This window comes from Protopterus annectens, chromosome 2.part2 (genome assembly GCF_019279795.1).
Source record: "Protopterus annectens isolate FY-2018-M chromosome 2.part2, PAN1.0, whole genome shotgun sequence".
NCBI lineage: Eukaryota > Metazoa > Chordata > Ceratodontiformes > Protopteridae > Protopterus > Protopterus annectens.
The window spans coordinates 366,923,454-366,938,440 of NC_056730.1; the positions used below are offsets into that span (position 1 = coordinate 366,923,454).

The 14,987-nt window shown below is 37.6% G+C and overlaps 1 protein-coding gene across 1 annotated transcript in view; it reads right to left on the reverse strand.

Moving 5' to 3' along the window:
- The window catches only part of FAM135A (family with sequence similarity 135 member A), a 1,678,755-nt gene that overhangs the window by 895,028 nt on the left and 768,740 nt on the right, over nt 1-14,987 (reverse strand). Inside the window, exon 15 of the mRNA XM_044063901.1 lies at nt 11,659-11,819. Within this exon, the coding sequence (XP_043919836.1) occupies nt 11,659-11,819 (161 nt within the window). The remainder of the gene's footprint in view (nt 1-11,658; nt 11,820-14,987) is intronic.

A 14,987-nucleotide genomic window follows, 5' to 3' on the forward strand; every position in this document is an offset into this window, starting at 1 on the left:
TACTTGTTGCTGCTCTTTTTCAGTGATTTGTTCGTTTGCAGCTTTGCTTGCGGTTTGGTAAGACAATTAACTTAATTAACAATTAGCTAGAACAATGTAGATTGAAGAAAATGTAGCAAATTTTTAAATATAAAGCAGAAAAGAAACTACTTGGCCAGAGTCAGTATGAAGAGCACCCAATCTTGTTTAGCGGCAAACAACATCTGGGGGATTGCGTACGGCATGATGGGATAGGTTTTTCAGCCACGAGCTAGTAGAAGACCTCGAGCTTTTGCAAAGGCCAAGTCAAAACTGAGGATCAGTTCCGAACCCAACCAATTAAGAATGAAGGTGAGATAGGACAACATCACATCAAATGGTTTATGCTCCTCTAACACAGGAAGCATCATGTCGGTCAACTCCTTTACATTTAAAAATCAGAGTACTGACCTTCAAAAATAATGGCCGAGAGTCCAAAACATGAAAACATTCTTATTTTCTAGAAATAAAGACCCAACTACTTACAAGGTAGGTACCTTACCAGACGATCTTAGTGATCACATGCTTACCTACATAATAAGACAAAAAAATGATATCTTCATCACCCCAACCTATAGAACAATTTGGTCTAAGAAACATTTCAACCCTGAACTCTTCCAAAACGAACTTAGAGCTTGTGATTGGAAACCTGTTAAAAACCTTCCACTCAATGAAGCTGTCTCATATTTTAACTCGCAATTTCTTCATTACATAAACTTGGGCTTAGGTTCATACTAAGCTAACTGCCCTTGCGAGCCATTTTAAGCTTAGCCAATTATTCCTTGTGAGACTCAAACCCTGCACCTTGTGTTTGTAAGGCAAACACCTTAACCATTAGGCCATCCTCCCATCCCAATCCTAGATAGGCATGCACCCCAACGATCTATTAGAATGAAATTCAAACCAGCCCCATGGCTAACACTTGAAACTAAGAATAAAATACTACAAAGAAATAAAGCTTGGCATAATTGGAGAACTAACAGAACCTTCCCTGATAGAGAAATCTTTAGACAATTTAGAAATATGACAAAAAGGGCTATACTATCTGACAAAAAGAACTACTATAGCAAGCTTCAACAAACTCACCAAAAGCAACCTCAGAAATTCTGGACAAGCATCAATAGTCTCCTTAAACCTGGTCACTGTAGTACACCATCTCCTCATGATGCTGACCAAAACATCCCACTCCAAACTGCGAATAATTTCAACACCTACTTTACAGAGACCATCCAGTCCTTAGCAAGCCAGCTTTCTTCTGAAAACATGAAGTAACCTTCCCATAGTTCTATACCTCTACCAACTTTCACATTTCACCCCATCTCTACTAACTATCTATAAAATCCTCCTAAAGCTTAAACCTTATTCCCCCTCAGCAGACCAATTAACTGCTGAGTATCTGCTGAGTAATAGCAGCGAAATCCATTGCCTTTCCCATATCCATCCTACTAAATAGAACCATTAATGAAGGTATCATCCCTGAAATTTGGAAGGTCTCCCATATCATCCCACTTCATAAAGGTGGTAAATCCACTCACTATTCTAACTACAGACCAATAGCTCTTCTTTCACCCTTAGCTAAAGTCATGGAAAAATGTATTCTCCATCAGTTACTTAACCACTACATGAAACACAATATTTAGGCTACTTGCCAACATGGCTTTAGGCCATTTCACAGCACCACCACCGCCCTTCTATCCTTCACTGATACCATCAATAAAAACCGTAATAACAACACCCTCTCTTCTGCTCTTTTCATTGACCTGTCAAAGGCTTTTGATATGGTCAACCATCCCCTACTGATAAATACCCTTGAACTTCTTGCTCTCGACCCCCCAGCTATTCAATGGTTCAAATCTTACCTTAACAATAGGCAACAAGCTGTTGTCTGGCAAAATAAACTATCATCCCTTCTACCAGTCTCCATAGGAGTCCCCCAGGGCTCAATTCTGGGACCCCTTCTTTTTTCACTATTTATCAACGACCTTCACATTGCAGTCCCTGATTCCACACTTATATGCTCTGCTAACTCCACCTCAGACCTCCACTACATAACCCAAAAAGTATTTAACATTGTTGAAGAATGGTTCCTAAAACGTTGCCTTCTTTTGAATGCCAAAAAAACTAAACTGCTACTATTTCCACCTACCAATAGGTCCCCTCCTATTGATCTCTCTATTGTATCTAGCAAAGGCACCCTGATAACACCTGAACAATCTACCAAACTTCTAGGAGTGACAATCGACAACAACCTCACCTATGATATACACATTAACAACACCATACAAGCAGTGAACAGAAAAATTGGTTCCTTATACAGAATCAAACCTTTCCTTACTCCTCAGGCCAGAACCACCATTGCCCACTCTCACTTAATCTCTACACTTCTATGCTTCATCAATTTATACTAATCTAAAAAGAACTAACCTCCAAAAAGTTTCTCATGCCTATAACAATATCACCAGGTTTGCTACCAGCAATCCATACAAGACACACCATTGTCTTAATCTTAAGCAGCTCAACTGGCTTGAATTACCTAGCTTAATAACATTTTCCTAACTCATCATTGCTCACAAAATCTTTTATCAACCTAAAAATACTCCTATTCTTACTAACCTTATCACCCCATATATGAATCTAACTTCACTACACTCCTCTACTAGATTACTTGTTTGTACTACAAAGTCTAATAACTTGTCAGGTGATAGCATTTTCTCAAACACTGTTGGCAAACGCTGGAACCTCCTACCAACAGACCTAACTCTAATACCATCCCTTTCTCTCTTTAAACTAAGACTCAAACTTCACCTAAAATCACACTGGTTGTGCCCCTGCACAAACCCTGACTAATTGCTTCCTCTTTCACTTCTATCTTCCTACTCCCTAGGGTCCACTTTCACCCCGCTTATGTAGATTACTGATCTCCTTTTTTTTTATTGCTCTCTGACTTTTCCTTTCTTCAACCTACTTCCTTTTCAACCTTCCTATAATTCTACTGTATACAAAGGTTTGCATATAATTACAATGTTTACAAGTATATTATACCTTTTTTTTAACAAACTACCCTTAAACAATTTTCATTATGCCACACTTACTAAGAGTAGTTCATCCTCAAAAAAAAAAAAAAAAAAAAAAAAATTTTTTTTGATCAATTTATTTTTTTTTTCTCCCTCTATATTCTTATTTGGTTTCAATGTTTACAATTGTTAATGTAATTCCACTATTAATCTTTAATGTTTATAATGTTTGTCTGGAGCTTTTCTCCCCGGGCCTCTACTGAAAATGGACATGTATCCAGTTAGACTAGCCCGGTCAACAAATGTAAAATAAATAAAATAAAATAAATAAAATAGACGTTTTTAGTATATTAGAACCCATGGAGTCAGTAACAACTAATCTTTCCATAACCTTGGTTTGGTTGTTTAATGGTAAGAACCCTTAAAAAGTTTTAACTTCATGAAGAAAACCAGTAAATCTAATGGAAGCTAGTCTGCATCTGTAAAACAAAAGCATACAGCTAAGCCTATTTTACATCAAAAGAGATTTATAGTAAGTGTCTGTAGCAGGAAAGTTTACAGGTGACGGCTATAGTAGATAAGGTTTTGCCAATGGAGTTTCTATGATGTCAGGATGCTCAACACTATTACTACAGAACTGAGAAAGCTTTCAAAAGCTGCAAACACTAGACAGGGTATTTGCTGCGGAATAAAGCAAAAACGTAATTCTTCCTTTGTGCATGTGAAATGCTGCTGTGTAAATATATGCAGCCCCCTTGATGGGTGTGGATTGACTTAAAGAAGCCAGCATTAATAAATATGGTTTACGACTGAAAACCACCGATCAAAAACTGCCTTTTAATGTAAGAGAAAAATGTCTGTTTTGGGAGAAGCAAACCTCTGTAACTATTACAATCATCTGTAAGGTTTCTGCAACTTGTTGGGTACGGGGAATCTCCCCGAGTGACTTAAACTTTCAGTAAAAAGTTTGATGAAGTAACAAGTTCAACCACATTACAGCTGATTAAATGAGAGACTCGATAATCAAATTATAAGATGTTCCCTTACTTTAGTGTAAGGCTACACTTAGTAACTTTTACCCTCTGCTACTTGTACTATCGCTATTGACACTACAGGCCGTCAAAGATTTCAGGAACACCCTCAATAACTCACTGTAATACAAAGTGTGTCCAGATTACATTCCAAAACCTTAAAAAAGATAACCTTGTTTTAGAAAATGAACTAACACACTAAATGCCAAAATGAACATTACGCATTTTAAAGCATGGAAGTGATCTACAAGGCCAGCTCAGAAAAAAAGTGTGCTTATTCATGGCTTGAAACATGAATGTCATGACTAAAAAAAATTGTCTAGACATTTCTGCTTGCTAACCACAGTTTTTTTTTTTTAAACAGAACCAACATGAAAACATCCAATCAGAAGACTGCCTTCTGTTTGCACTTTTACTCTGGTTCTACTTTTCTTTTTTTTATAGCAAAAGTTAGTAAGAGAGAAAAAATAAACAGCAGTTTTACAAGACACACAAGTAGAAGCAGTTAACAATAGCTGTACTAGTTGCCCAGAGACAGATGAGCATGTAGGACTTCAAAACTACTGTGAAGTCTGCGTGTGTGGGCATCTATCAAAAGTTAGCCAGACCAGACAGAGACTCAATCAGTGTGTGTGTGTGGGCATATTATAATACATACACACACACACATACATATACACACACACACACACATAACATATATGGGTCTACTTCATAACACTGAAATTTCATAACATTGAAATCATAACATCGAAAATTCAAAACACTGACAACTCAGAACACTGAAAGTGTGCTTCATAACATTGAAAATTACATTGCACAAGTAAATAATATCACCTCCATCTACACCACCACCTAACTAACAAACACACTTTCTACTACGTTTCTGCAGGGGGGCAAGCCACCCTGCACCACACTAGTGGGGGGGCTCTGCCCCCCACACCCCCTGTGAATGACATACACCAACTCCAAGATTGTACTACAGTGGAAAAAAGTCAATTTCCTAACCTCACTGCTAAGTGATTATTATACAGTGAGGTTAGGAAATTAACTTTTTTCCACTGTAATGCGATCTTGGAGTTGGTATATTTCATTTACGGCGGTGGGGGGCTGCGGGGGGAGGGGGGTTATCCTCTGCAAAAATGTAGAAGAAAGTGTGTTTCTTAGTTAGGTGTTGTTACAGATGGAGAGGATGTTATTTACATATGCATTGAAGTTTTCAATGTTATGAAGCACACTTTCAATGTTTTGGGTTTTCAATATCTTGGGATTTGGATGTTTTGGTCTCAATGTTATGAAATTCAACGTTATGAAATTTCAGTGTTATGAAGTAGACCCATAGATATATATATATATATACATACACACACACACACACACACACACACACACACACACACAGTCAAAAACAAAGTAAACTTTGTCATTCAGAAATCATACAAGTACAAAAACTGAATGAAATTAATTCTGTCTCCAGACTCAATGTGCAGACAACATATAAACTATTTTCACAGACATTTACACATAATACATCATGTGCACACAGGTAGACAGACTAATACTGCACATAATTAGAAACACATTTTAACACTTTTCACAGTGAACACTTACTTGCACAAGACTTTAGTATTGCACAAGTACTTGGTTAAGACATTGCACTGATCCTTGCACAGAAAGAGACATTTAAGTATTGCACTGTGAACATTAGAGTATTGCACTATGGTTAATTTACAAATTCGTAATATGTATTGCACTGAAGGAAGAAATATTTTACTGCATTGCTACTGCTCTAGATGGTCTGTAAGTTAACAGTCATGGTGAATATTGCACTAAGTATTAGATGAGACTGGTAACCAGGTTACTGCACCATATGAGACAAGCTACTCCAGTTTCTAGTGACCCAGATGATAGAGTTCAACAGCCTGATGACATCAGGGAAGAAGCTGTTCCTGAATCTCATAGCTCTGCAACGTTTGCTTTGGAAGTGCTTTCCGGATGATAGACGCAGGACAGTCTGTAAGCAGGGTAAGTGCCCTGTCAAGTCATCTGGATAAGTATACATTGTGGACAGATTGTAAGGTGATCTTGATGATCCTCTCAGCTATCTTCACTACTCTCTGGAGGGATTTGCACTCGGAGGTAGAGCAGCTTCCATACCATACTACGAGGTTGTCAAGATGCTTTATATAGTATCTCTGTAGAAGGTAGTGAGAACTGTTGATGGGAGATTCCCTCTCCTCAGCCTTCTCAGAAAGTGCAATCTCATGCGCTTTCCTGACTATGGCATTTGTATTGGTCTTCCAAGACAAGTCCTCATCGATGTGCACTACCAGAAACTTTGTGCTTCGCACTCTTTCCCCACTGATGGTAAGGGCAGAATGTTATTTGGAATTTTTTTTCTGTAGTCCACAATTATCTCTTTTGTCTTGTTTACATTTAGTGCCAAGTTATTTCTCACCAGGTAATCAGTTGTTCCACCTCAACTCTATACGCTGACTCGTCATTACTAATAAGGCCCACCACTATTGTGTCATCAGCAAACTTAAAGATGTAGTTTGTATTGTAATTGTCTGTTCAATCGTGTGTTAACAGGGTGAACAGCAAGGGACTTAGTACACATTCTTGTGGGACTCCAGTGTTAAGAGTGATGCTATTCGAGGATTGCTTCCTGCACACACTTTGAGGTCTGTCTGTGAGAAAGTCAAGAATACAGTTACAAAGTGGAGTGTTGATGCCTAGTTGGAGTAGCTTCATTACCAGATGTAGAGGGATGACTGTGTTAAAAGCAGCGCTGTAGTCAATAATTGTTACCCTCATGTAAGTGTTTTTATTCTCAAGGTGTTCCAGGGATAGCTGGAGTGCTAGAGAGACGGCATCTGCCACAGAGTGGTTTGCTCAGTAAGCAAACAGCAGAGGGTCAAGATCAGCAGGCAGCAAATATGTTATGGTATCCTTGACCAGCCTTTCAAAGCACATCCTCACTGTGGAGGTGAGGGCTACAGGGCGGTAGTCATTTAGGCAAGATTGTGGAGACTTCTTTGGTAAAGGAATGACTGTCAAGTCCTTGACGCATTTCGGAACAATTTGCTGACTCAAGGAGTTACTGAAGATATCCGTGAGGACATTTGTTAGTTGGACTGCAGAATCCCTGAGCACTTCCCTAGGATGTTGTTAGGCCCAGCTGCTTTTCTCGGGTTAGCTCTGCGCAGTGTCCTCTGGACATCAGTTGGGTTGAGAGTGAGCATCTTCTCATTATAGCCAATGGGCATTTTCTTCTCTGTTGTTCTGCTGCCTTCCTCAAATCTGATGAAGTAGATTTTCAGCTTATGTAGGAATTCCTTGTTGTCCTCACATTGTGAAGACAGGGGTTTGTAGTCAGTTATGACTGGATACCCTGCCAGAGGTGCCTTGGGTCTTTTTGGTCAGAAACGTAGTTCTGAATCTTTCTGCCATAGATGCATATTGCTTCTCTCACTCCCTTCTTAAGATTTGCTTCAGTTGTTCTGAGGGCTTCCTTATCACCAGACCTGAAGGCTGTGTTCCTTGCTTTCAGTAGCTCGTACATCTCTCTTGTCAACCAGGGTTTCTGGTTGGCTCATGTGATGATGGTTTTGGTGACTGTCACATCATCCACATACTTCGAGATGTAGCCCATTACCACCTCAGTGTACACCTCCAGGTTGATACACTGGTTCTCAAGTAGCCATCTCTTTGAATATGCTCCAGTATGTGCTCTCAAAACAGTCCTGGAGTGCTGAGACTGCACCCTCTGGCCATACTCTTATTTGTTTCACTGTTGGTCTCCCTCTAATTAGCAATGGTTTATATGCTGGTAGTGACAATATGGAGAGGTGGTCGCAGTTTCCTAGGTGTGGGTGAGGCAATGCTTTAAATGCCAGCTTAACATTGCTGTATACCTTGTCCAGTGGGTTCTCCCCCTTGTTGTAAAGTCCACATATTGGAAATAGTGGGCAGAACCACTTTCATGTTGGCCTGATTAGTCACCTGCAACTATATGAACACAGTCTGGATTCTGGTTTTGCAGTTCATTTACAGCCTGGTATAAAGTGGTCATTGCCTCATTTGGATTAGCACTGGAAGACTGTACACAGCTGTGATGCATATGCTGTTAAATTCCCTGGGTAGATAAAAGGGTCTGCATTTCAGTGACAAAAACTATAGTTTACCTGAGCAGTGCGAGGATACTATCTCACAACTGGTACACCAGTTATTGATGTATATGCAGACACCTCCTCCTCTGCACTTATCAATGAGAGAATGTATTCTGTCTGCTTTAAAAAGTGACAGCCAATGCACATGGACTGCACTGTCATTAATGATGGAGCTTAGCCAAGTCTCAGTAAAAACACAGCATTTCCTCACCTTGTTCTGAGTAGATATTTCCAGCCTTATATTGTCCATGTTGCTTTCCAGTGATTGAACATTTGCCAGTCGGATGGATGGGAGTGTAGGGATTTGCTTTTAGCCTTGCAGTCATTCCAGCCCTAGATTCTCTTTTGCGTGTTTTCTCACACCTCTTTCATTTCCTTCTCTAACCATGATGCAAAAATGTCAGTTCTGTACATACCAGGCATTTTGTTCCAAGTTTGAGTAAAATTTCCATCTCCTGTAACTCGAAAAGTGCTGTAGGCCTCAAACAGCAGTTCATCAAACCTGTTACACAGCAAGCCTGAGGACTGAATTTCCAGAACAGTCTTCTCTACTACAAAATAACTTACTGTTAGCAATTGTGCCTGATTTAGTTTTTTGCCAAACAGTGCACATTTCCTTGCAGAGCTGAAGTATCCGCTGCCACATAGGGTCGACATATATATATATATATATATATATATATATATATATATATATATATATATATATTTATATATACATATATATATATACACACACACATATATATATATATGTGTGTGTGTATATATATATATATATATATATATATATATATATATATATATATATATATATATATATATCTACACACCTATGCATACATACACACAATAACATCGACTGTTCTGTCGATCTCTCTGGGTGGCAGGTGGGAGTGCAGTCTTTTCTGGTCAAACATCCATTGCACAGAACAGATGTTTTGTTGGGTGTTTGTTGATACTGGTAAGTGGAATGTACAGTAGGTGTGTGTGTGTTGGGGGATAGGGTTAGGTAAAGGGACAGATTAAGTGTGGGCGATCGTGTGTACATAGGGGTAGGGTTAGGTTAAGGGATAGATTTTCTGCATGTGTGTATATTTGTGTGTCTGGTGATTGTTTGGTCTGTCTTTTATAGTGGCAGTGTTATAGGAAGGCTTTTTTTTTTTTTTATTTTTATTTATTTATTTTTTTTAATTTAGATTCAGGCTAGGTTTAGGGTTTGAGTTAGCACACATTACTAAGGTGGGGCAAGGGGGTTTCACTGCCTTGAAACTTAACCTGCATCCAAATTACAAAAAAAAAAATCCTTCCATAGCACAAACATTATTCAGACTATGTTGTTGGTATTTGGGTAAAGCAGTGGAAAACGAAATAAGTTTCCTTTTTTGATGTACTGTGTGTCGATGTGCTGCATTACTGATGTAATGATTGGTCAGATATTTTGGTTGCTGTTTTATGTGGCGACCAATTGACAGGACAACTAATTTTTATATAATCATACACATATATTTCATAGAATATCCATATAACTGTGATACTCTGGATGTGAAATACTTCCTCCAACCAATACACACCCTACCAACAATTTGCAAACATTAGGAGGAGCTACTTTATAGGAAAACTATAATAGTAGAACACAAATGCTAACAGCATACTTTATAAGGGCAATAATGCTATCCAGTGTCAATGTTACAGGGAAATAATGGAACTTCTTGGGGTGGTGTAGCCCACCACCTGCATTATCACACCTTATAACACCAACGAGTCATCATTTATTTCCCTTGTAATGCCCACCCTGTCAGGCACCGAAAAACCTTGCTAGAACAATCTAGTTACAGTGAGGTTATTACTTATGAACTTAAGTCATCATACAGTCACTACGGAACTACATCTGAAACAGCTTTAGAAAATGTAACATGCCACAAGCTGTACACAAACAGCAGTCAAAAGTGAAGTGTCCCATAGCTCCAAACGAGTTACTGTTGGAATTGGCATTGACAAAAATAACACAAAGGGTCAAAATCAGCGGTACTTTAAACACTGGTGTTAAAGTATTGCAAAGTGGGCAGAATAGGAGGACATGAATTAACATGTACTTACTGATGCAAAAAAAAAAGTCTGTAATCCAACAGTCATTTCTAGACTTTCACCCTCCATTTCTGAGCCCAAATCAAGGACATTTGAGAGTCATCAACTACAGAGTACATTAGCTGACAGCTTTAAAATTTTGTGCTACCTGGCTGCTACATTTTTAAAACTAATAAAATCTCAGTTGATAACATTTCCCATGTATTACAAAGAATTATGAGCAGGCCTCTAATCAGGACTATATGCTACGTATTCTTGAAATAGAGTCAATAAATTAATACATTTCCTGAATCTATTTCTCAAATACATAGGATGGTTATGACTGGTGATCCAATCATAATCCTCTATATTATGTCCCTTAAGCACAAACCCCTTTGTCCAACTACATAGCTAAACAGACAGATCTTGAAGACCTTGTATTTTCAGGACTGTGCTCAAAGGCTGTAGAACAGTATCTTTTCTATGTCCAATAACATCATGCTCTATTAAGTATGTTTTTGTCAAGTACAATTTCAATTCCAAGTGAGAACATCTGTTTTACATGTGTGTCTTTACATTTTTTTTGTTTACTTTTGCTCCCATTACTCTGATATTTGAGTTTCCTTCCAGCCACTTTACTACCTACTTGTTCTTCCAAAGGCAACAGTCTTAAGGCCCATTCTTTCCACTAGGGGAGAGAGGTAACTGCATCAGAAGTGGTGTCACTGTCTGGTGTTTTCAATATTCTTTGATAATACCCCACATATGCTTGGTGATGGGTGTGCAATACACACTCTGTAAAGAAGTTTGCACCTGCTTCAGTAAGTGAGATAAGCTTACAGATACCATTCAACCCTTGGAGCATGCACTCACAGTTATCCACCCCTCCCCTGTCCCTTGAAGTAAAGCAAGTGGACTTAGTGCTTTCACAGCTTTCCTGATCCCAGCCAGCATCTTCAGCACTAGGGTCACTAATCAACCCTAGACTCTATTGGTCATAGTCAAGGTTCTATGCCACAGAGCCTTGGCTCTGTGCCTTAATATAATGGATTTTATGACAATCTACAATTAATTACTTCTGAAGTGCTTCACAAGGATGCTGCCTTCTTACGCTACACTTGGATTATTGCTCTTAATATAAACTTATCATGCATGCATTGCATCTTATTGTGTTCAATGATGTGTAAGTTTGCAACTGTGAGCTTAAGCTTCCAGAATGTTGTGAAAATGTCCATTGCTACTTTTCCTACCTGATGAACAGACACAAAATAAACAAGGCATAACTTTGCCCGAGTAAATCACTACTAAATAGTCATGACTTGTTCCCTCTAACATGAAAAAAGGCTTGCTTCATACCATCTAGGCCATGGACACAAACTATCAGATGGATGCCTTCTTCTGAGCTCTCATCTTCTTCCATGCTATAGTAAGGTACTGTAGAAGCCAGGAGAGGAACATCACTATACAAAAATCCTGGAAGTTTTAACTGTTTCAGGTCTTCTTTGGCTTGTTGGAAACTGCAATTAAATTTGTAACATACGTGTCAAATGGTAGTAATTTCGCATGTCTGCAAGTTAAACATTCAAAGATACTCTGTTATTCACTATAGCACATCGCAGTGCCGCAAAGGAGACGCTCCACATTGTTGGATGTGAACCTACACCCACCTGTAACATAAATTAGGTCATCTGCTCTTCTATTTGTTTATATGACTGTTTATCAAGAACATATACCCAAGTACATAAACTCAGCAACAGACAATTTTTCTAGAAAACAGACTCAAACATTTGTGTATGAGAGTTATATCTATTGGGTAATGTTCAAAGCACAATTGCTATATTTGTTTACATAAACAGAATATACAAGATACGAAAATAAATTATAACATATATTCAGCATTTCCGAGCAAAAAAATAATGATCACTAAGATGTTCAGATAAGTTGCTTATTTTGCTTAATCTAGCATGTTTTCATAGAAAAGGACCCACCCTTAAACAAAAGACTAAGCTCCAGAATCATTTTACTCTATCTTTATTCACTGCAAGTATTTCACCCATCTGTGCTCGGTACTGTTCAAGCCAGTCTTACCAACTTTTCAGATGTTCAAAGTGGGACTTTTTATTGAAACATTTTGCAAGACAAATGTAAGCCTTCATTCAACTACGTTACTCATCTTCAGGTCTATTTAGAGTCTTCTAAAGGAACATTAGTTATTTTTGCCACTTCGTAACTTACTTTTTATTTACAATATCATATTTTTAAATATTTCAATGAAAAAAGATAAGATATCAAGGCAGTTACATTTTTACATATACAACTACATGTATAAAGATATGTACGCGTGTGTGTATACACACATACATACACACACAATCTACAGCTCTCTCTCTCTCTCTATATATATATATATATATATATATATATATATATATATATATATATATATATATCTATATATATATCAAAAGCAAAACGGAGGCTCTACTGATAAAAAAATTCCACCAAGAATAACAAAAATCAGTCCGTGGGAGACCGCAACCACTCAAATTATTATTAACGTCAGTAAAGTGCAGTATAATGTTTTCGTCAGCATAAATCATTGACTTAATCAGATACATAGTGGATTGCCATGGCCTAGCTTATATACTATATTACAATCAATTAAAACTTTCATTTAATTAAAATTTAAAGAAATACAACCACATTCACTATTTAAATACTATACAGTCAATATATACTTTGAAAATGTTTATGAATGATGCATTTAAAATTTAAAAAACTCGTTTTTAAACAGCCACCTAAAACATCAATAATGTTTTAAAATATTTATATCAAAAAATATAAGGATTGCTTAGAAACACCTTAATATTTGTAAAAAATAATTTCACCGCTTACCAGCTTTCAGTTTTAACAAGGAGACAATGGATATAGTATCATTTATTATATGGATATATTCATTTATCATTTATATATATATATATATATATATATATATATATATATATATATATATATATATATGTTTATAGGTCTACTTCGGAATCATGAAATACCAAAACGCCGAGATGAAAATCATGAAAGTTAAAATGCCGAACCGCGCAAGTTTTCCCAGGGCAAGTAAACACTTGCCCAATGTGGGGAATCATGCCCTTTTCCCCACTGCAGTGCAATCCTGGAGATGGTATATATAGTGGTGCTGGGCAAGTATTTACTTGCCCTGGGAAAAGTTACGTGTTTCGGCATTTTAACTTTGGTGATTCCTGTCTCAGCGTTTTGTATTTTGTGTTTCGGAATTTCGATATTACGAAACAGATCCACATACATATATGTTATAGGTGATTTGGTCACATTCACTAACGCTGATGTGTTACTTGTAAAAATGAGGAAAAGAGGGTGGATGCTGATTGACGATGTTGTGTGTCTGTGTATGTGTATGTGTGTGTGAGCATACACACACACACACACACATATATATATATATATATATATATATATATAAATATATATATATATATAGAGAGAGAGAGAGAGAAACTGTCAGCACAGAGTACTAAAGCTATAACTTGTTAGTGAGCTGCTTCCTGTGACAGGGGTACAGGGTTCAAATCCTTCTACCTCCATTTGTCTACTGTGATTAAGTGACTTGCTATGGAGCAACTGGAAATTCTGGCTTGGCTCCTTAATGGTCTCTTGGACGGCATGCTTTATAACCAACTGTAAATAGTGTGTGTGTGTGTATGCAGATATATATATATATATATATATATATATATATATACACACACACACAAAAGATATACATACATGCACGCACACACACACACACACACACACACACACACACACACACACACACACACACACACACACACACACACACACTTTTGTCCGTTCACAAAATGCAGCTGCTAAAATCAGGAATGCTGCCTGGAAATGCAAATAATATGAGTACTTACCATAATGATTGCTACTTTAAGACTATGGTCTCACTACAGGTAATACTACCACTATGATTTCAAGGGGTTCAGAGCACTTAAGCCAAGTAAAGCTTTGAGAAGTCTACTATGGGCTGTTACTTTGCCTCTTGTTTCTGGACGGATAATAATTCTCTCCAGTTCTTTTTTTTTTGAGATTTATCTCCCATGCCCCATTACTGAACAAAGCAATAACTAAATAAATAAATAATATAAAAGCACTAGCACTTGAATAACCTACAGCACTGTTTCACACATCCACCGTTACTGGCATTACCTGCATTTACTTGCATAAACATTATACATTAAAACAGCTGCAGAAACTGGCAGGAGAAAATTTCACTCAGTAAAGAGACTAATGGATCAGTACAGTCTACCATTCAAGATTCCACAGACAAAGGAAGATCTGAGGTATCAAAAACACCTGACTCATGGCACATTTTTTTTCTGGCTAGCCAAACACTCTGCCATTTGAAAGATCTACTGCATTTGTTAATTCTCTGATTGCCTGCTTTATCCTATTCAGAGCTGCATTTATGTGCGTGAAAGTACAGCTGTATAAAATCATACTATAACAGTAGATGTCCTTCTCTTCACTGTTGCAGTATTCATAACATTAGGGATCCCCTTGCCAAAGGCAGCCTGATGCCTGACCAGTATACCAAAGCCTTTAGGTTACTTTAAGGTACACCATATGTCATACGTACGCTG